This window comes from Artemia franciscana, chromosome 1 (genome assembly GCF_032884065.1).
Source record: "Artemia franciscana chromosome 1, ASM3288406v1, whole genome shotgun sequence".
Taxonomy (NCBI): domain Eukaryota; kingdom Metazoa; phylum Arthropoda; class Branchiopoda; order Anostraca; family Artemiidae; genus Artemia; species Artemia franciscana.
In genome coordinates, this window is record NC_088863.1 from 26,177,615 (window position 1) to 26,201,056 (window position 23,442).

Sequence of the window (23,442 nt, forward strand, 5' to 3'; positions counted from 1 at the left end):
AAACACCTGTACACTTCCCAATAACCATTACTATATGTAAGCACAGGTCAAAGTTTGTAACTTGTTGCCCCTCCCACGGGGACTGTAGGGGAGTAAGGCGTCCCCAAAAGACATAGTTATAAGGTTTTTCGACTACGCTAAATAAAATGGCTATCTCAGAATTTTGATCCGTTGACTTTGGTAAAATAATTAGCGTGGGAGGGGATCAAGGTGCACTCCAATTTTTTGGTCACTTAAAAAGTGCACTAGAACTTTTCATTTCCGTCAGAGTGAGCCCTCTTGCGACATTCTAGGACAACTGGGTCGATACGATCACCCCTGAAAAAAAAAAAAAAAAAAAAAAAAAAAAAAAAAAAAAAAAAAAAAAAAAAAAAAAAAAAAAAAAAAACACGCATCCGTGATCTGCCTTCTGTCAAAAAATACAAAATTCCACATTTTTGTAGACAGGAGCTTGAAACTTCTACAGTAGGGTTCTCTGATACGCTGAATCTGATGGTGTGATTTTCGTTAAGATTCTATGACTTCTAGGGGGCGTTTCACACTATTTTCTAAAATAACGCAAATTTTCTCAGGCTCGTAACTTTTGATGGGTAAGACTAAACTTGATGAAACTTATATATTTAAAATCAGTATTAAAATGCGATTCTTTTGATGTAGGTATTGGTATCAAAATTCCATTTTTTAGAGTTTTGGTTACTATTGAGCCGGGTCGCTCCTTACTACAGTTTGTTACCACGAACTGTTTGATACCTAGAAAATATTAAATTCAAATACAAGACTTAATTTACGTTAGCGCTAAAGTAGATTGGGCAAACAATACTGATTTTAATAAATCAAAAGTCACTATTTCCTGAGTACGTACGTTTGAATGGGCTACATCTACATCTATGTCTCGGAGTTTTTTCTTTTCGTTTTAAGCATTGAAAGCAAGCCTTGAGCCCTGCAGCATTTTCGATATGATCCCATTTGCTTATCATGTCAAAAAGTCAAGATTCTTTTAAAAATTGTAAGACGTTTGTACAAATCATATAATGTTAGTTCTCCACGTCTCATGAAAAGTTTTAACTGTCAAATGGTACTTCATTCCAACAGCCCGAGAAGCTAGATCGAGGAGGGAGTGGGGCTAAAGAAAGCCCCCACCTCCAATAACTTAGGATTGTAAATTAAACAACAGTCCATAACGTGCCAACAAATCAAGATTACGTGCCAACATGCCAGTCCATAACGTGCCAACATATCATGCCAACAAATCGACATTCTTTAAAAACTGTAAGACATTTGTACAAATCACACAATGTTAGTTCTCCACGTCTCATGAAAAGTTTTAACTGTCAAATGGAACTTCATTCCAACAGCCCGAGAAGCTAGATCGAGGAGGGAGTGGGGCTAAAGAAAGCCCCCACCTCCAATAACTTAGGATTGTAAATAAAACAACAGTCTATAATGTGTGGGCCGTAAAATATCAACATTTTAAAGCAATGTTGTTGCAAATTTTATAGCAATTTTATCGAAACTTAAATATTTACATGGGAAAATAAACCACCAGCAGTTAAAAAACTTTGACCCCCCCCCCCAGTCCTATTGGCTAGTGAAGGCTCTGTCAACAACATCAACAATCACAAAATAACTGTTATCGGTAATCAACCTTACTGTTATCTGCGTTTGAGGTAGTTGAGCCGGAATTTTCTTTAATACTCATTTTCTTCTTTTCTTCTTTGGCTCCCATTATCTTATAAATTGATATTATCTTTAAAAGAACATTAAAATTATCATTTACTGTCTTAGGATTTTTTTTTTCAAACCTCGGGGGTTTTCTCCACATGAATCCTGGCGCATTATTAAATTTTCAGTGGCAGCCCTGTAAGGAACTAGTTTGAAATAATCTGATTGAAGTTTCCACAAAGACAAATAGAGAATTGAATTAATTGAAAGGTAGTGTAGATTTTGATGCTAGCCAGAATCAGATCGAACATTTTGGTAACTGGAGAAGGGCTTCATAGAGGACTTCATACATTTTTCACTTGGCGAGTTCATATAAATGTGAGAGCAAATAGCATGAAGTAAACTGCTCCCAATTCAAAGGGAAACATAAAAAAATAAAATAAATGAAGTATATTAGCTCAATTGATTTCTAAATATGGTGCAAAAACTTAGATTCAAGTCAAAGTACCTTTTCCTTACTGTTATCGGCGTTTGAGGTGGCTGAGCCAGCATTCTCTTTGATACTCATTTTCTTCTTTTCTTCTTTGGCTTTCATTTCAGCCTGAAGCTCCTTGTGTCTTACGTAACGACGATAGGGTGTAACAAACTTTTTGAGGATATTGAGATCACTTCGATCCACCTAGAATAATATAACTTATTTGAATGATAACATATTTGAATAGAGGACACAGATAAAAAATAAAATAAGAAAAATCCAACTGAGGAATAAAAAGAAAGATAAATGTATGTAAACAATCAGATACAAACATTTTTCTTCTATGCAGGATCAAATCATGGGCTCAGGTAGGATTTGTCTTTACCAAAGTTGCGTCTCATCCATCATCGCACTATATCGAGATATTGAGGGTACAAGAATAGGTTTAAAAATTGATGTTAAAAAGACTAAGTCGCTAAGACTGGGAATAAATGAAGGGTTTGAGGTGATGTTGAGTAACAAGAAGATAGAACAAGTGGATATCTTCACTTATCTAGTTACTAATATTAGAAGGATGATTGATGGTGGGTTGAATATCTTCTATTTTTCACCTCTCCAATGAAAATAAATATAGGCCCACTTATAACTCTTCACAGGTAGTGGTATCGTTTGCGGTAAAGTTGAACGATTTTTTTTTTATCAAAACTGGCCCTTTGACAGTATATTTAAAATGACATAATTTTTTACAATTTGTTTTCCTACAAATAAAAAACAGTACTACTTTTTATGAAAATTGTTTTCAACCAGCTACCATCTTCCACACGATTTTTTTTCCTAGATTTTAAAAAAATATTTAGCATATCAGAGCATAACAAAAGACATATGTTTAGAAGAACAGAAACATAACTGGAGGCAAATGCATTGCAAATAATAGGTGCGGCGCATCTGAACAATAAAAGCGCGCTCGGAAAAATACAGGTTCTGTATTACAAGAACAAAGACGCCGAGCAGCCTTAGGTTGCTGTCAAGTACCATACCTGAACTGCTGACATACAGAGAAGCACATACCCGACGCATAAAAAAAACAAGCAAAAAAATAGCAAAAAAACAAAAACAAAAAAAAGGTCTGTTATATTGAAACTGGCGAACACAAAAACTACAAAAACGAAAAAAAACTAGCGGCTACATTCAGTAAGTGTCCACAGGTCTGCAGGAGGAATTTCGAAGTTATATTTTTGGAGGCATATTGTGTCTTATATTTGCAAATCAAAACAGAAATTTCTAGAAAAGCATTTTTCAGACGTTGCCTTAGGGCGGCGACGTTTTATTTTAAAGAACCAGCATCAAAATTGTTGTAACTTTGTAACAAAACTAGATTAGAAGGCAGTACTTCCGTACCTACCGAGTTATCATGAGATCTCACGATTCTTGTGGAAATACGACAGAAAAATTTAAGACATTTTTATTTTGGGTCAGCCAAAAGAGCAATCAGGTTCGTACAGCTCAAATCGCTAACCTCGAACGGTATTAAATTTTAATTTAAAACCGTGGATAGTTTTTTCTGATGGAGGTAAAGTGCAACGTTATAAATCGAAGCAGACAAAAATTCTCCTATATATGAGCGGAGACAACTTCCCCTAGCCCCGCTTTTTGGCTCTGAACTTTTAGAGGCACTTAAACTAACAACTTTCAACAAATATAACTATTTGGTAATTGCATGTAGCTTCGCTTTCAGCCTTCAATAAACTCAACCAAAAAATTTATTGAGCATAACCCTGCTGCTTTTCAACAAATACATCTGGATGATTTTCGAAATAAGGTCTTTCAATCCAGTCCATGGAATGCTCTGCTTGTGTTGAAGAGGGAAGACTCGAGTGATTATTAATTTTTACTTATGTATCGATGGTACTTGTGTAGGTTGCAGCAGCGCCTTAGGGATACATTAGGGGCTACAAGCAATATATATATACTAAATTTCTTATATAATTAATTATTCTTCTAAATATACATGTTGCAAATAAAGAAAAATTTTAAACTTCCCTAACTAAGTTGGAAGTTGAGGAAATAATAAATTTCCTGGTCGGAGGTCAGATTGGGCCCACAACCCAAAAGAAACATCAAGAGAATCAAGCCCCAGTTCCAAGAAAGCATTATAGAAACCAAACTATTTATTCTGGTAAATCTTCCAATTACAAGAAACCTGGCCTCCCTTCCCCATTAAACGGTGAAGTAGGATGGGACCGGTACCCCAAAATACCACAAGTAGGACAATAACTCTTACTCACAACCATGTTCAGGTGATATACGACAACCGCTTCTGGTAGACGTTCTGACGAAAAGGATTTGAGATTCCCCCGTATCCTCCACTATATAGGCGGGACCAGGGTTTTACCCTTAAAAGATATACCCAAGGCACTAGTTCTTACTTCCTAGCAATTCCCACTGTTATCTGACAACGCACTGTTGAAGAATTTAGGGGGCCTTTCTATTGCTTCCAGCGGATATTCAGCTGAGCCAAATTGAGGCACTAGCTTTTATTTCCTACAAATTTGGCCGACATCTAACAACATTTTCTCGAAGATACCGTGATAAGGAGAACTTAACAGCCCCCTTTATCCCCTCTCCTATCATAAGTTGGATCAATTGCGGAATACCAAAAGGAGATATAAGGTGATTATTTTTATTTCCTACCAGACTTGGTACAAGCACGATAAACTCTTTTAGTTGATCAGTTGATCAAGTACAGTGATAACCTTTTCCGTTCCTCCTCCTTCCAAGGAACCTTTATCTAGGTTCTGATCATTTGCGCGACAAAACAGGCCTTGATTGATTAATGTATATTGGTTTCTAAATAGTGCTAAGTAGGAATTTTCTGTCAATAGAGTTTTTGTAAAAATGCTTTGAACAAATTATTCTGTCATGGACCGTGACCCACCCTTTACAAGATTGCAGCTATTGGGGCAACACTGACTACAAACAGATAGGAGCTGTTAGATTTTTTAGGTGGAAGCTAGCATTGATCAAACCAAGACTCAAGGTTGTGCTTATGAAGAATGGCCAAACTAGTGTACGGATCAGTTCTAAATATATCTTAATATCCAAGTGCCTTTATAGAAAAACTTTTATAAATGAACCTATCCAATTCCTATGGTTTTCGGATAAACCCTATTTTAGGGATAGCGTCAGAATACATCTTCCTTTAACCTAACACCTCTCTTTGAATCTTCTTCACCAACTACTGTGATGTTACTAAAACTTATTATCTTCACTGTTATTTATCTCACCCCTTGATTCGGTACCACCTGTAGAAGATCCTCTTTGACTCACAGCTGATTCTACATAATATCTCCTTTAAAACTGATCTAAATTCACTTCCTAAAATATCTCAATATAAAGTTTTGAAAAGCGACTACGCGAGAGTCGAAACAGTCTTCCCTGCTTTAAACGTGGTCTCCGGGAGTAAGTTCTGCAAGTTTACTAAATATTTTGGGCCTGACATATAGACGTTCATTTAACATTTTGTTTGGTGTTTTTTTCAGCCAGCTTGCACAATGACATCAATTCTTATTCTCTTAGCTATTGACTCTTCTTCTTTACCCTTTGATTTAGCACCGCTTGCAGTAAATCCTCATCGATTATCGGCCAATTCTGGAAAATTTCTTTTATAGAACTCTTCTAAAACCACTGGAGGCTTAACAGCCATACTACCATTAACTATAATTCTATTTTACTCGGTTTGTAAACGTCCAGTCAATAGGCACAGACCTTGAAAAATCAAGCTACCTTCAAATTTACATTTTCTGGTGTTTTGACCCAATTAGGATCAAAATTGATATTTTGTAGAGCCCATTGGCAAACAACAACACTACACTTAGGCCTAATATTAGAATTTGTTCCGTTACTTAACAAGGATGTGAAAATTTTGTTTCTTTTCAAACAAGTTCCCTCCCCATAATAACCACTGGTTCGGTAAGAAAAATCTAGGAAAAAAAGACGACACATCAGCGCTACCTATGCGAAAATGTGCCTTTTCTTGTTGTTCAAGATCGAAGACTGAAAGCCGCTAATCAAGGATTTTTAAAGATGGCGGTTTTAATGGCGCCCTTTTTATTTAAATTGGACATCATCTTGACAGATTTCAGGTTATTCTTGAAATTACTGTTGCGTTTAGCCCGAACGAAAATTAATGTTTTCAAAATAGCGTTCTCACAACACAGTTACTGGAAAAAATATCTGAAATTCGGCTACCGTGGGCCGTAATTCGCTCTTTTCTAAAATAAAATGTTGGGATGACACAATTTAGCCCTTCCCCATAAAATAAGACACACTAGGTCCAGGCTCAAAAAGGCATTACAAGGATATTAGCTCACATATTTCAGCAAGTGTTGCGAAAGTTCGCAACACTAATCCATTCTGGAAAATTTTGTGACTCGGAAAATTTTAACCTCCCTCGTTCATTCCTCAGAAGGCAGAAACCCTCAATAGAAGCAAATTTGACACTATTTTTCTTACTCAAGCTTTACTGAGGATCCACTCTTCAGATGAATGAATGAATGACTGTATTTAAAGCCATTTTTCAGGCCGTATACATACATATATAACAACAAACAAACTAAATTATGTAACAATCGACTTTCGAATAACAAGACCCTTCCGGACAAAATTTACCACTGCTACTATATTTATTTTCGACGTCAATAAGTAAGATGTTACGATGTCAATAAGTAAGGAAAACTTTCATCCACAGAGGCCGGATTATGTGTGGACACCCAAGGGGCAAAACTGTGAACTTGCCACAAAGTTACGATCGGATAACTTCTTTTGGTAACTGTCCTGTTGACAAACATTTTGGGACTCTTCATTTCCCCGCATAAATTAGGTCAAGTACTGATCACATAATGGTGGAACTAGTATACTAATATACGAGGCTCCGTTTGATATTTGACAACCGTTGCTGGTAAATGTCGGGATGAAAAAAATTGGGAACCTCCTTTCCTCCTCCACTATAGTCGTCAAATCGATTTCAGACTCCAAAATGGCAATAAATAGGACATCAACCGTTTCTCTTGACTAAGTTGGTGGAGATCCGATAAAATCATTTTCGGTATATATCGTGGTAATTCAAATTTAGGCACTCGCAAGCCCACTTACACCCGAACAGGCGCAAGTACGATTTTACTTCCAACAATCGTCTTTAAACGAGAACCCATTTTGGTAAATGTTGTAATGACTCGCCCCCACAGGCAGATGTTAGGTTAGGCATGAACCTCCAAGAGGCAAAATTAAGACTTACACTTGCCCAAAAGTTTAGCTGAGATTCAGCGATCACTTTTACTAGGTATCATGTTCACAAGTATTATGGGAGACAACAAGTATTTTCACACAATTCTAAGAAAACCCATGAGAATTGGAACTTGAGCTTTGAAGATTAATTTTTACAAAATATTCCGTATAGCAGAATCATAATTTCAATTTCCTGTTCTTACATCTTACATATGTATTTTTTTATAACATGTTTCATATTATGTGATCCTTAAGAAGCTACTTATCGAGACAGGGGAGTTTCATTTTGTCTCTCTCTCATTTGGTTTAATTGGCTAGAAAAATATCTTTTCCCTGGTAAAAATAGCGAGCATTTAAAAACCTCTAAGAATTTTTTCTATCGTTTTTGCGACTCCCATATTGGCAAAAATGTTCAAGTGTTCACCTCTCATCACTTCGATAATCATAACAGAGACAGGTAGAAGTAATCTACAAAAGCAGTAATGTTATCTAGAATCACAATTAATCCCGATTTTTCTAAAATAAATTAGAAGTTGAGAAAAAAGGGTAAAGTAATTAATTTCCCATTTTTCAAGCGTATATAATTACTACTTTATACAAGTAGACAAAAATAACGACATTGAAGAAAAAATTTCTTAATTCTCTTTTACACCTACTGCGCTATTGTTTTTTCATGCGTTTTTTTTATGTTTCTACACACGAACGATGGTAACCTACACGAATTTCATCTTTCTTTTCAAGTATAATTTTAAATACTAAATGACAAGTAATAATACACCGACAGAGAGAAACTCAACACCCAACGGCTAACTCAACAAAGGAATGCCCAGCATAGACATATGAAAACGCTGAGTGCTCAACAAATTAAGACAGCACACATATCTTAATCTACTCAAAACCATAAAAGGACAAATTAACTCACCTCAAACATTTCACCCTAGGCAAAAATCAAAAAACAAGAACACAGCAAAATTCTGCTTTCTTCACAACTAAACCTTTCACATTTCAAGAAATTCAACTTTTTTCATATTTCAAAAATTCATCCTTTTTCATATTTTCAGAGTTCTAAAATTTCTATTTTTCATATTCTGATAACTAAATCCTTCGTATTTCAATAATTCATCTTTTTTCAGATTTTCAGAGTTCCGAGACTCCCAATTTTCAGATTTCAAATATTAAACCCTTCACATTTAAAGAAATTCAATTCAACTTTTTTCACATTCTTAGTTTACAGTTTTTGGCAACTAAACCCTCCACATTTCAAGGATTCAACTTTCTTCACACTTTTAGAGTTCTAAGATATCTAGAACTCTTAATAAGCCTATTTTAAATTAACTATACTTATTCTTCTGGCAACTGGTTCTGCTGCGAGAAAAGTTGACGATTATGATGATTACTACGATTGAAAATGACGTCGTGACGATTGAACATGACACGACGTCATAAAAGAATTCGATGGATCCTCCTTGCTGCAAGTTTTATATTATCCATGCCTACAAGTCTCAACACTTTTTTTCCTACCTGTCCTTCCTCTGATTTCTGTGAAAATAGCTCCAAATCTGGCTTTTCTTTTAGTTCAAGCGTCGTGACTCCAATAGGAGCGGTCACAACAGACTGAATAAGGTCATCAGTTAACAAAGTTGGAATATCCTGTTGAGGGTCACAATGTGAAAAATCATGGATACAAGCAAGTCGATCTTCAGCAATGTCAAGAACAGCTCCAGTGGAGAATTTGCTTTGAACAACCAATGGCTGAGCGCTTGACGCCTGTAATATTGAAGAGAAATGACTAATACATTAAAAAAAAAGACAAAGAAACAACACTAGACTTCATAGTCAATTCCAACGGAACTGATTTCAGTTTCATAGCTCTTCAGCCAGGAAGTGCAACAGGGGATTGGGAAAATTTACTAATAAATTATGCCATTAAATATTATATAACTATGTATTCATATTCGTCAATGAAAAGAGACGGACTAAGGATAGGACGCAATTTGAACACTGTAGGTGCACAATTAACTGTACTCAGTTACCAAATCAGATACCCAGTTATCAGCTTAGGATAAATACCCGCTTACCCGCTAAGGATGAATAATAGCTTTCCGAATAAACTTTCTTTGATATTTTAAAGAAAGTAGAGAAGCCAGGGGAATGGAACATTCGAGGATCAGTTACATATAAAATATTCGAGAATAAATCAAACATATAAACTCGGAGAGTTTTAAGGAGTTGCTCGACTCCTTTCTTTAAAATAACACAGAAAATTTTCTGAGAAAGCAATTTTTACCCTGTTAAACGAAAATTAACCAAAGAAAACAGAGGGAGAATATATGGAGAGAGAGAGGAGAGAGGTGATAAAGAGAAACTACAATTAAACTAGAAACATTTACAAGAAGAAAAAAGAAGTCAGCAATCTCTAAATTCCAAGTAGAAAAAACTTGCTTGATAAAGTCATACAGAATCTGAATAAGCATAAAACAACTTCAATCCCCCAAGTTTAGTCTGATTTTCCAATTGAGCTCTCCCAGATCAGGGACCTAAAACCAAAACTCAATTTCACCCCCGGAGAAACATTACACTGGAATAACAAAATACGTCTCAAGCAAATCCAGAACGTGAAAAAAAGGTCAATCAGATAGGACTTTCATGCTAGTATGCTTTGATTTTGTTCACGGTAACTGAAAGCTTTACATTTATAACCAGTAAGCCGCATTTAAAAAAAAATTGTGATAAATTAAAAGTAAAAAAAGTAAAAAAAAACATCTAAAACCAAAAGAGGAGAGTCTGATTTTCAAGTGAACTGTAAAAAGGAGACTGAGCAATAAACCCCGATCATTTTTTAACCTGTGCGGTTTTTACGGAAAGTGTGGACCTCAGGCCGGATTGATGATTATGGCATTACATTTTGGAAAGCTCCGCAGAACTCTTGCCTGGGGCCAAAAAGGATGGTTTTTGCTTGTCCACGAGCCAGAGACTATGGTGTGCGAAGTGAAGTGGAATTATATAGCCTATGTCAGAGATGAGTATCTGAAGTTGTGCAGCAAAGCTTTCGTTTCATCAAACCTTGTTTCTGCTTGCGAGTGGAAAGCTCCGTTCTAGCAGGCAAGCAGGCAGGCACCACCTTCAAATTGAAGATGGACTAAAATCTATAAGTGTTAAATATATGCGGCAGTTACCCGGCCCCACAGCCAATATATCTTCTTGAGTGATATATAGAAAAATTGACAGAAGCAAAAAAGCGGCATTTTCCCACGGGTCCGAAAGTGCTTCCATCTATTGTTTCTAACCATTTCTTTTCGTGATTTCGGCTGGGTTTATCATTTTTTTTTCCGGATTTGGGATTGAGGTAGAGAATCAGATGTACCTCTTAAACTTTAAAAGTTCTGTCATTGCTAAAGAAATTGGAGCGTATCCTTTGCTCCTTTCTAACTGGTGACGTTAGAAAGTTGGCCTAAGGCAAAAAAAAATCAACTTTTGAAATATGATAGATAATTTTTTTTCGACGGCAATCGATAGCTCTTGATGAGCTGATCAAAAGTATATGTCATCCATTTTTTGGTACAAAAATTCCTTCATGAGATATACTAGTTTCAAGGGGTTTCACTGAAAGTTTCAAGGGGTTGACAACTTCAGTAGTAGGGTACACACTGAAACCAAAAATAGGCCGATACGAATTGTGAGACAAGTAGAGGACTTGTAAGCAACAGTAGGCTGTTAGACAATAATTATCTTCGGCAATAAAGGGTTTGCAACTTTCGCTAGTTGATGTTCCTATTATTCGTTTCCGGTGTATTTGATGGTAAGACCAATTTGGTTCCAGTGGTAAGACATGCAGGAGACTTGTAAGTAATAATCGTCTGTTAGGGTACAATCGTCTTCAGTGAAAAGGGGTTTGTAACTTTTGCTAGTTGGTGTAGCCTACCCATACTCACTGTAACCTAGAAATAAGACGCAACGGGTACAAACGATAACGTAAAACAATGAAAGCTCTGAGGGGTTTGTAACTTTTGCTAGTTGGTGTACCCATACTCACTGTAACATAGAATTAAGTGTTTACGCAACTGTTACAAATGATAATGTGAAACAATGAGGCTGTTTCGTAATAATTAATAGAGTTTCATCTATGGTATTTTAATCCTGAAAAGTTACGGATAGCTTTATAATACCAAGCAGATTATATAAGATACTGTTCCAAGTCTTGATCCGTCACGCTGTCTACGATTGAAATGGATAAAGTTAAACTGGCTGCAAAGTCAATTTAGTCCCTTCTTTTGGTATTATAGCTCGTGATGAGCTGACCAAAGTATATGTCATCAAGTTTTTGGGAAAAAAAAATCCTTCATGAGATATACCAGTTTGAGCATTTCAAGGGGTTGACAACTTCAGTAGTAAGATACACACTGAAACAAAAATAGGCCGATACCGATTGTGAGACAGGTAGGGGACTTGCAAGGAAAGGTCGGGTGTTAGCTCATAATCATCTTCGGCAACGAGGGGTTTGCAAATTTTACTGTTAAGTGTACCTATTATTTGTTTCCAGTGTATTTGATGGTAAGACCGAGTTGGTTCCAGTGGTAAGACATGTAGGGGACTTGTAAGTAAAAATCGTCTGTTAGGCTACGATCATCTTCAGGGAAGAGGGGCTTGTAATTTCTGCTAGTTGGTGTACTCTACCGATACTCACTGTAACCTAGAATTAAGTGTTCACGCAACGGGTACAAACGATAACGCAAAACAACGAGGCAGTTTTGTAATAATTAATAGCGTCATCTATGGTATTTTGCTCCAGAAAAGTTACGGATAGCTTTATAATACCAACTAGTTCATATAAGATACTGTTTAAAGTTTTCATCCGTCACGATGTCTACGATTGACAAGGATAACGTTCAACTGGCTGCAAAGTCAATTTAGTCCCTTCTTTAGGTATTATCGATAGTTCGTGATGAGCTGATAAAAAATATGTCATATTAGTTTCTTCATAATTAATAGTGTCATTTATGGTATTTTGATCCTGAAAAGTTACAGATATCTTTACAGATAATACCAACTGGATTATATAAGATATTGTTCTAAGCTTTCATCCGTCACGATGTCTAAGATTGAAAAGGATAAAGTTGAACTGGCTGCAAAGTCAATTTAGTCCCTTCTTTCACTATTGTTGTTTTCAACGCTGAGGAAAAGCCTTTGATCATGTGATTACTGATCGCGTTCTCCTTTGAACATAAGGTTTTAAAAGCTTCGATAGGCCGACAACTTCAGCTTTAACCGATGGCAAAGAAACAGAACCAAAGTGTTTCTCTCGCAACACTTCACGTCACTCAGGCAACGTAAATCTAATTTAAATTGGGCTATGGCAGGTTTTCCTAGCATCTGTATTCAGGGCGATTTTTCAGTGTAAATACGAACTCATTTCAGCAGCTTACCATAAAACTTGAGATCTTTTACTTGAATGCTTGAGACCTTTAACGGTGACTATTATGAAGGTGTATTCCTACAGAACGAAGTGGTCAAGGCTATTGCAAAAGGGTAAGCTAACAACGTTTAAAAGTTCACGGGCCTTTTGGGTAACTTAATGGCTTTGTCGATTGAAGATATTATGTTCAAGAAATCTGTTCCAAGATTATTGGGCCAGGAAATGACCCAGAAAAGTTTTCTAGGACTTTTCAATATAGAATTTAAGAGAGAGAGAAAAACGGCTATAATTAAAATAAAATTGTGAAAAACCTTTAAATAATAAAATCCGAATATTTCGACTCCACGTCCGGGAGCCTTTATGAACGAAAAAAAAAAAGATTAAATTAAACGAAAAAAAGTAAAAAAAAGTAAAACAAATAAAGAAAAAGCACACTTTATTATTTAAAGCTTTTTTGTGTTCCACTGTTTTACAGTATCCAACCTGTTTTCTCTCTATTGAATTCTGTAAATAGAAAAGAAGTGTGATCCAAGAAATTATTTAATGATTCTCATTTTTTCACTGGCTGTGAATTATCTGGTTTTTTAGCGTATAATTGATGATTACTGGACTTAGTAAACTTACCTATTAGAATTTTTACTATAGCAGATGTAAAAGTTAGTTTCAATTTATAAATTGATAGAGACAATTTTTATTTATCAATCATAATTATTTTTTACTTCTATGTTTGGATGTATTTTCCATCAAGTATTTTTTTTTCTTTTGTGTTTTTCTTTTTATAGGTGTATTGATTGATTATTTTCTCTTTAGTTGGTTACATAGAAAAAAGACAATGGTTTATTAGTGTCTGGTGGCTGATTTTTCTTTATATTAGTTTTGACTTACAATTTGTTAGATGTACATCCTTTTTATTTATACATATATTTTTTCGCCTGGTCTTTGGACTCTCGCATCCCCTGATTTCAGTTGTGAGTTTTGTCGTATTTGAATAAGCTCTTTATACTTCTGTCTTTTCTTCTTGCTTTCTTTTTTTCTCGATTTTTGAAAGAAGATGTTTTCCATATTATTTGTTTAAATGATTAATAGTTTAATATTTGTAAGTTTTGTCTCGTGCCCCACCCTCCTTTACGGGCCATAGAGCCTTCGTGGGGATCTGTGATTGTGTTATTGACTTGTTTTTGTCATTTTTTGGTAAAAAAATATATCATACCTTATTATCTATCTTATCTAGGAGCTATTGTAAATAAATGATGCAAAAAGATTTCGGATGTAACAACTAGTCTTTCTCCAATTTCAAATTTGTCAAGAACATATATCATACATTTCAAATTTAACAGTTAAGCTAATAACAAGTGAATGGCCAATTTCCGGTTTTTTTTAGATGATTTGTCAACCTGGACAATATTAAAACATTGTAGTATTTTAAATACAATAAAAACTACGGTAAGAAAGTTTCGGTAAAAAAGTTTCAACCCTTCGTGATTATTCAATCACAGGATATTGCTCGCATTGGTGCTCATCCACTTTCCCTCCACTTAACACCTATAGCTCAATGGTTGCCAAAACCTAAGGCTATACAATAGTTTTCAACCCAATAAAAGGTTTATTGAATCTTCCAAATTGTCATAATCAAGCGCTGATTAAAAAATTATATCATTTTTTAATGAATTACCAAATTGAATTTGATAATTACCACTAGATTGAATTTATCTAGCTGACCACTGAATTACCGATTGAAATCACTACTTAACAAAATTACCACTGAAATGAATTACACTTTCTATGTCCCCATTAGTCTACAGCCTATCATTTACAACAGTAAGTTTTTCAAATTGCCACTCTACTGGTATTAATATATGATAAAAAGTTCCCACTGTCATCAGTTCTTTTCAAGCCAATAAGCAACTTACCACTTCCATAGGAACATCTCTGGCCTTGAGTACGATTTGATGCAAGGCATGTAGATGTTGCTTTACCGTTGGCGGAACAGGATTACAACAAGCTAATAATCCTTGCATCTCACGTGGAAGGTGCTCCGATATTTGTAAAAGTTGATGGTTTGGAAGAACGAAACTGAAAGGAAAAGCGAATGATGGCTTTGAATTATAACTAAAATTTAGTGCAAATCGATCTTAAAAGACTGTTTGCAGTAATTGAAAAGGCGCTAAGTTAAACCATGACAATATGAGTTTTTCCGAACAGTAAATAGGTAAATGATCTATTTTGATTTTTTTTTTTACGTCAATGGCGAACACATTTTGAAAAAGGATGTTTTCAAAATGTGAAAAGATCAAAATCTTGAAAAGATCCCTAAGAAACCGATTTTAAACTGAAACCTTTAAACTGATTTTATTACAGAGGTTTTAGAATATTAGAAGCAAAAGATGAAAATGCAGTATGCTTTGATTAAAAGACAACACATTTCAAGTCCCTTGAAGTCCTCATTGTACTTTCTGGCTGAAGGGCCTTGAAACGGATATCAAGACAACTGGTTTGGACTTTAAGGGTCTAGTGCCATATTCTTTTTTTTTTTTAATATCCAGTGCTACTGATTTGACCTATTTTTCAAGTGTTTTTAATAATTTTTATTTGATTAAAAAATTATATCACTTTTTAATGAATTACCAAATTGAATTTGATAATTACCACTACATTGAATTTATCTTACAAGACTGTTTTTCTTACAAAAAAAAAGGTTAAAATAATTAGAACAAAATTCTTAAAAAAGTTAAAATTATAAAAAAAAGATTCTAAAAAAAAGTTAAAATTACTAAAAAAATAAATAAAAAAAAGATCATAAAAAGACATTGAAAATGATAGGCTAACTAAACGTTAACTAGAAAACTCTAGATCGCTAGTAAACCATTAGCTTGTGTTCGTCCGTGTAATTTGCGTTGTATTCGGCCTGCCCGTAATCCAAAAAATTCACGCCACATCTGACTATAGAGGACAATGGTTTCAACAAAAACTACCTTTAGGACTCTAGAATTTGCTTAAGAACTACTGTAAATGAGCTTTTAAAGATAAAAAGTAACATTTTCCAAATTTAAATTCAAAAGCGGAAAGTCACCAGGTCCCACATTGCGGCTAAACCGTCTTTAACTCAAGGAGTGCATAGTTCTATTCTCTTTACAGGAAAGCTATTGAAAATTGTCACCAAACACATCAAACAGTTCGTGGTAACGAACTGTAGTAAGGAGCGACCCGGCTCAATAGTAACCAAAACTCTAAAAAATAGAATTTTGATGCCAATACATACATCAAAAGAATCGCATTTTAATGCTGATTTTAAATATATAAGTTTCATCAAGTTTAGTCTTACCCATCAAAAGTTACGAGCCTGAGAAAATTTGCGTTATTTTAGAAAATAGGGGGAAACGCCCCCTAGAAGTCATAGAATCTTTACGAAAATCACACCATCAGATTCACCGTATCAGAGAACCCTACTGTAGAAGTTTCAAGCTCCTATCTACAAAAATGTGGAATTTTGTATTTTTTGCCAGAAGGCAGATCAAGGATGCGTGTTTATTTGTTTTTTTGTTTTTTTTTCTTTTTTCCCAGGGGTGATCGTATCGACCCAGTTGTCCTAGAATGTTGCAAGAGGGCTTATTTTAACGGAAATGAAAAGTTCTAGTGCCCTTTTTAAGTGACCAAAAAAATTGGAGGGCACCTAGGCCCCCTCCCAAGCTAATTATTTTACCAAAGTCAACAAATCAAAATTCTGAGATAGCCATTTTATTCAGCGTAGTCGAAAAACCTTATAACTATGTCTTTGGGGACGACTTACTCCCCCGCAGTCCCCGTGGGAGGGGCAACAAGTTACAAACTTTGACCAGTGCTTACATATAGTAATGGTTATTGGGAAGCGTACAGGCGTTTTCAGGAGGATTTTTCTAGTTGGGGGAGGGGTTGAGAAGAGGGGGATATGCTCGGGGAACATTCCATCGATAGTTTGTCATGGCGGAAGAAAATCTCCATGAAGGGAGCGCAGGATTTACTAGCATTATTTAAAAAAAATGAAAAAATAAATATGAAAAAGTTCTTTCAGCTGGAAGTAAGGAGCAGCATTAAAACTTAAAACAAACAGAAATTATTACCCATTTGAGGGGCTCACCTCCTCCTAATACCTCGCTCTTTACGCTAAAGTATTTTTAGTAATTTCAACTATTTATTCTACAGCTTTTGTGATTCTGGGGTCATTCTTAATGAATTGGGACAAAATTTAAGCTTTAATGTAAAGAGCGAGGATCTGACAAGGGGGGAACCCCCTCATATATGTAATAAAAATATGAGAATACAAAATTCTTTACTTAAACTAATTTATAAGTTACGTAAATCTTTTACTAATAAAAATATTCGTAAAAAATCAAAAATTCTAGTTGCCTTTTTAATTAACCAAAAAACCGGAGGGCAACTAGGCTTCCTCCCCCCGCTCTTTTTTTCTCAAATCATTCGATCAAAATTATGAGAAAGCCATTTAGCCAAAAAAAAAAAAAAAAAAAATGCAAATTTTGTTTTAATTATCCTCTGCGGAGAGCCAAAATCAAAACATGCATTGATTCAAAAACGTCCAGAAATTAAATAAAAAAAACAAGTTTTTTTAACTGAAAGTAAGGAGCGACATTAAAACTTAAAACGACCAGAAATTACTTCGTATATGAAAGAGGCTGCTTCCTCATCAACGCCCCACTCTTTACGCTAAAGTTTTTTACTGTTTTAAAAAGAAGAATTGAGAGAAAGAGTCAAACTTTAGCGTAAAGAGCGAGGCGTTGATGAGGAAGCAGCCTCTTTCATATACGAAGTAATTTCTGGTCGTTTTAAGTTTTAATGTCGCTCCTTACTTTCAGTTAAAAAAAACTTGTTTTTTTTATTTAATTTCTTAATTAGGTACGAGACATAGCCATAATAAAATACTGAGTACTCGGGAGAGTACTCAAAGTTTTTAACACTGCTGATGACTTAATATTTATTTGATAACTGTATGGACTCATGGCATTTGGGCTTGACCATAACCGAGAAGAAGAAATTGCTGAGAAACTTACTTGAGATTACCTAGGTCTAGAACATTAAAAATAACAAAATGTCAGACTGAAGGCTCAAACTATTTTTTCTATATTTTTTATCATTTCTAGTAAAATGTTAGACACTGAAAAGGGCAGGTTTTCAGCAGACTTTGTGTTTCCTGATAAATCTCGTTCCGTACCTTAATGAGCACGATCGTAAAAAAACTTTTGGATTAAGACACATAAAGGTCGTCAGGATACGGAGGGAGGGGATTTCAGCACACTAATTCCCCCCTCCCCGCTCCCATCGGTATGACCTTAGAATAACTCAAACCAGACCTCCACTCAAACTGAAAGTATCTAGAAAACCCTCTTGAACTTGGAAAAAAAGTTTAGCTCATGAACTGCAGAAAGGATGAAAAATTGATTTTTGTGACTCACTTTGTACTCTCATCTTCCTCTCTGGCGACTTTGTCTCTCCAGAGGAAAAGTTCTTTTAAAGCGGTCATCTGTCGAGGGTCAAACATCTTCTTGCTCTTCCAGTACAAACCCAAGTGGCTTTCGTCGTCTGTTCGCGGCTTCTCATATTTCTACGTTTAAAACAAAACACCAAATAAGTACAAACAACCATCACTGTTAATTTTATATTGAAACCCGACACTAAAAAGATAGACAGTGACAAGAAAAAAAAATATCTGAATAAGTACTAATTGTCATAGACCTTTTTTTTAGATTATTCCTAAAAAAAAAATATTTATTTAAAATTGATTTAGTCCTACAAAAAATGTAGGTAAAAAAAAATAATCAGAAAATAATAACAAATTTGATTCGCTCATATGAACCCCGCACTTTCATCTCCTGAGAATATAAATTTCTCATTTGCCTGTCCAATTTAGAGCAGTTATGAGCAGCCATCTTTCTTTTCGTAGAATCCATGGAGACAGTAAACATCAATAGAAATCCAACACTCTCTTTTATCCATTAGTGAGCGATAAAAATCAATTTCATTTTTACTGATATCAAGCAATATGACAATTAATAAAAATAGCATTCAAAAAACTAGATTAGTAATGACCGCTAAAATCTATAGTAGCCATAAAATCGAGAACAATCCTATAAAACACATTCCTTGAATTTTCGAGACATTACACTCCTCACGTGAATATTTTGTATATTTTTGCAAACATGTTTTGCAAAACTTAGGCCCTTTAAATCAAATCTTTAAGTTGCGTCAGATAATGCACATTAAGGTACACCTTGAAAATCTCATTAAAAGCTATCAACAAAATAAATGCCCATTTTCGCTTAAGTCCAATGCTATATCCAGGAGGAAGGGGGGTTTGAATCCGTCCCTTTCCCCGAAATGTTTTGTTCGACTCATAAAAACGTAACAAAATGAAATTAAACTTATTTTTTTGTATCCCCCCCCCATACACACAAAAAAAAACTTTGGATACGACCCTGCTCAAGCCTAAGAAATATTTTTAAATATTATACAGAATTATTGACAAAAAGTCTACCTCTTCTACTAGCTTTTAATTTGGTGAATTCCTGAAATAATTCTGCAATTTGTTTAAACATTAACTGTATTTCTGACTATTAGAATTGACATTACGTTTGCCTTTGAACTAAAGAGTTGATGTTTTCATAACATGGTTATAGGCATGTATTCTTCCCCTCCCCCCAAAAATTACTAACACTTCTTATTCAAATTTTCACATAATCATCCTATTTTATTGACTATTGTTGAATTATTACCCCCCCCCCCCCAAAAAAAAAAAAAAAAATGGGGACGTGCCTGTCTCCAAACATATTTTTCAGATCAATTATAGAGCATAAATAGTACTTTAAAAAATAAAAAAATTTAGAGAGTGCTAGAGGCAATAAACCAATGGATTATGTGACTGTCATCGCAATAATTGTAAATGTGTCCATAAATATATTTCACCCATTCTCATTTACTTCGAATTGGATTTAGGAAGTGTATTCCAAAAGAGAAATCACTATCTGGAAACTGAGACTCATCTGGCTTTTCTCAAGGATAAAGAATTACAAGCACTTTGGACAAAGAAAGCCAATTTACCCACTAAATTTATTCGACAGCTGCAAGTATAATTTTAAGCAGCTGAGAAATGGTTCCAAGCTAATAGTCGGACAATAAAATACAGTCCTTGTACGAAAAGGGTGAAAAAAAAAAGCTAAAACGAAAGAAAAAAACGATACTTTTGCTGATTATAACTGAAGTATGAGTAAATCCTCTCATCTCCATAATTCTTCCGTTCATATTTTTGAAAAAGATTGAAAGGGATTAGTATAATATGTATAGTTTAGTTTCCTTTCTAGATTTTTATTTCGTTTTCTAATTTTAATCGTTATTAAAAAAAAAATTTATTCAAGTTATATAGTGTAAAATTGTAAAATAAATACAACATTACATATGTATTTTGTTGCATTTAAATTTATCTCGGTACATGGTTCCAACGATTGATTCTTCAATAGGTTTCCCTTACTACACTCACAGTTACGTATTGCATAACTGCGTATCTTTATTATTGGGGGGGGGGAGAATAAACAGTATATTTTATTGTGGAAGCGGCTGCCTGAAACCTCGGATGTATATTTTTAGAACATATTTTTACAACTTGCCATGAAAAACCCTCAGATGGTTTCGAGGGAAGGACTCACCCCCTAAACTCTATTTGTTTTGAAGGAACATATTTGGACTAAGCGTGCCAAATAAATAGTGAGATAGTGATCACTCCATTTTGAATGTCAAGAAAAAATACTACATTCATATGTTTAACTGCACAAAGATGGAAGAAACAGAGCTACGTTAAAACTTCGAACGAATTGTAAACTCCATACACGAGCAAGGGGGTATCCAGTATTTTTTGCGGGGGTGGGGGGGGGGGAGGGAAGGACTCACCCCCTAAACTCCATTTGTTTTGAAGGAACATATTTGGACTAAGCGTGCCAAATAAATAGTGAAATGGTGATCACTCCATTTTGAATGTCAAGAAAAAATACTACATTCATATGTTTAACTGCACAAAGATGGAAGAAACAGAGCTACGTTAAAACTTCGAACGAATTGTAAACTCCATACACGAGCAAGGGGGTATCCAGTATTTTTCGCGGGGGTGAGGGGGAGGGAAACGTAAGACAAACCGAACCAAAATTTGTTTATATGCATTTTTGTTGCGCTTTTGCGAATCGGGCAAAATTTCAATAGGTTCAAACCCTGAAATCCCAATCTGGATACGACCTTGTAAAGTAGTTTAGGTTCCCCCCTTTAAGCATCTCATCTATTTTTATTTACTTTCTTGTTTTCCATGTTTATTAGTACACTCTTAGAAGCTTAGTTTTGGTATGCTGCTCTTTTTTTATTTTTTTTTGTGCTTGGAATTAATTTGAAACATGTTATCGTCCAACGGCTATGAATACAAAACGTCAGTAGCAGATAATGTGGCTTCGGCTATGGAAGGATCAATCAACTATTGTATTACTGAACTGCTGGATCTACTGACGAAATACTGAACTGCTGAATCTATTGATAAATTACTGAACTGCTGCATCTATTGATGATAACTGATGAACCTTCTGATGAATTACTGAACTGCTGAATCTACTGATGAATTATTGAGCGGCTGAATCTGCTGAAGAATTACTTAACTGCTGAAACTACTAATGAATTAATGACCTGCCAACATAGAATGGATGCTCATGCCTCCACTTTACTTACATTTGCGCATTCGGATTGTGAATTTACAAAATCTGTAATATAGAAATGCACTTTAGTCAATGATGAGGGCTAGAAAGTGGGGGAGGGAGTATCCAAACAAGTGAGGACTATTTTAAAGAACAAGGTCGTCCAGAAATGATATTACGAGATAACAGCATCCCAACCTCCCTCTGTATATCCTAGATTCAAGGAAGCATGGGGGAGGGGAACTTTATTCTAAGGCAAGGCTTAATAAGAAGGAACTAAAGTGGGTAATATCAGCAGGGAGGGATTTCTACCAATTGGTGATAAGAGAAAGTATTCAAGAAGGATGAAGTCGAACAGAAGTTTTTATTTCTACATAATTTGTGGAGATGGGTAGATGACTTAATTCATTTTACGGGTTTTTAATATAAATTAAATGGACTGAGGGAAGAATTTTCTCAGGGGTGGTATATAATTGAAAAATGGTTGGATATTATATTACGCGATAGAGGCTTTATGGGAGTTACGAAGTTGGGAGATTTTATTGGTATAGGTATTACACAAAGGGACCATTTCCTGTATCTGTCTATAAATTAATGTGGATTTAAGGCTGTGTCTTGGACTTAAGGCACCAAATGGCGTTGGATTTTGTGTTAAAGAATTTCAGTTAATATTTGCATTAGTAAGTAGCTTTTCAGTGTTCTGAATCACTATGGCTTCGTTCAGACACATACCATTTGCAAGTCCACCTGACCACCAACTGCACATACACAAGGATGAAGTTTTTCTCTTATAGAACTCTAGCTCTGCAAAGTTCGTTTTTGTGTAACTTCTTGTAATTATGATAAACACGGCTAACATGCCACAGCTTAACAAGGTAAGACAAAGTAGGAAACCAAACAATAGAAAAAAAAACTCATCTAAACACCTGCTAACAAAGTCACATCATTGAAAGTGATTGTTTCATCTTATAAAAAGTTTTTTTATATACTGAAAATCTTCCAAATTAGATTATTCATATTATAACTGGAAAACACATACTCAACGATAACAGTATTGTACTTATTTTCTCTTTCAAAACATTTATCATTTTGGCTGTTACAGTTTTTTTCCCGTATAAAAGGGTCAGCACTGCTTCTGAAAAGGCAGCTCTAGTCCAGCAAGCAGAACTGCGTGAATTAATATAAACAGATTATGTTTTACTTACTTTTGTTTTTAGCAAAACCTAAGCAATGGCAAACTTGAAGGTCCACTACAAGTTCTTGTCAAGAGGATAGTTGTTAGGTTGCACTACCACGGACCTAATTTATAAATGATTAGTTACACTTCGTTAACATAACATATTGAAGCATATATAAAATCGTATCATAATGCAAAAGAAGGTATGACTTTCCTGTTATTAAAGACAAAAGAAAAAAGAAAAGCCGACCTTTAAACAAACTTGTCTGCTACTCTCAATAACACCATGCAAAAGGTTATTTCCTTTTTTCCCTTTGTGAATTAGCTCGTTTTTCATAACATCATAAATGTAAAGCAAATAGTGGGTATCCTCTCTTGCATATTTCAACATTTCTTCTGGCAATGGTCTGAAAAAAAGAGCAATAAATTAAAATAGTTAGTGAAAAACAAACCCAACATGGATATTCTAACTACTACCTACAAAACAAAAACTATTGTCAACTAAATTTGATTTTCTCATATTATGCGGGTTGTGATTATAATATTCCAGATACAAGGATAGATATATTCATTGACAAAAAAAAATTGTAACATAGTTTGCGTGACGTGAAGGGAAAGTCTTGGGGGCTTATTTATTTTTTGTCTATAATGATTAACCTGCGCAAAGGAGGGTTGCGCCTAAGATTCAACTCCCAAAAAACTTAAGTCTGAAAATGCATTT

General features: G+C 34.9%; 1 protein-coding gene across 2 annotated transcripts in view; it reads right to left on the reverse strand.

The window, feature by feature from the left end:
• The window catches only part of LOC136027581 (exosome complex component 10 homolog), a 291,574-nt gene that overhangs the window by 20,919 nt on the left and 247,213 nt on the right, over positions 1-23,442 (reverse strand). For both annotated transcript variants that reach the window (XM_065704964.1, XM_065704974.1), the window contains exons 9-13: positions 22,972-23,128; positions 18,278-18,426; positions 14,744-14,906; positions 8,942-9,187; positions 2,171-2,341 (exon numbers count right to left, since the gene is read on the reverse strand). In XM_065704964.1, coding sequence (XP_065561036.1) covers positions 2,171-2,341; positions 8,942-9,187; positions 14,744-14,906; positions 18,278-18,426; positions 22,972-23,128 — 886 coding nt within the window. The remainder of the gene's footprint in view (positions 1-2,170; positions 2,342-8,941; positions 9,188-14,743; positions 14,907-18,277; positions 18,427-22,971; positions 23,129-23,442) is intronic.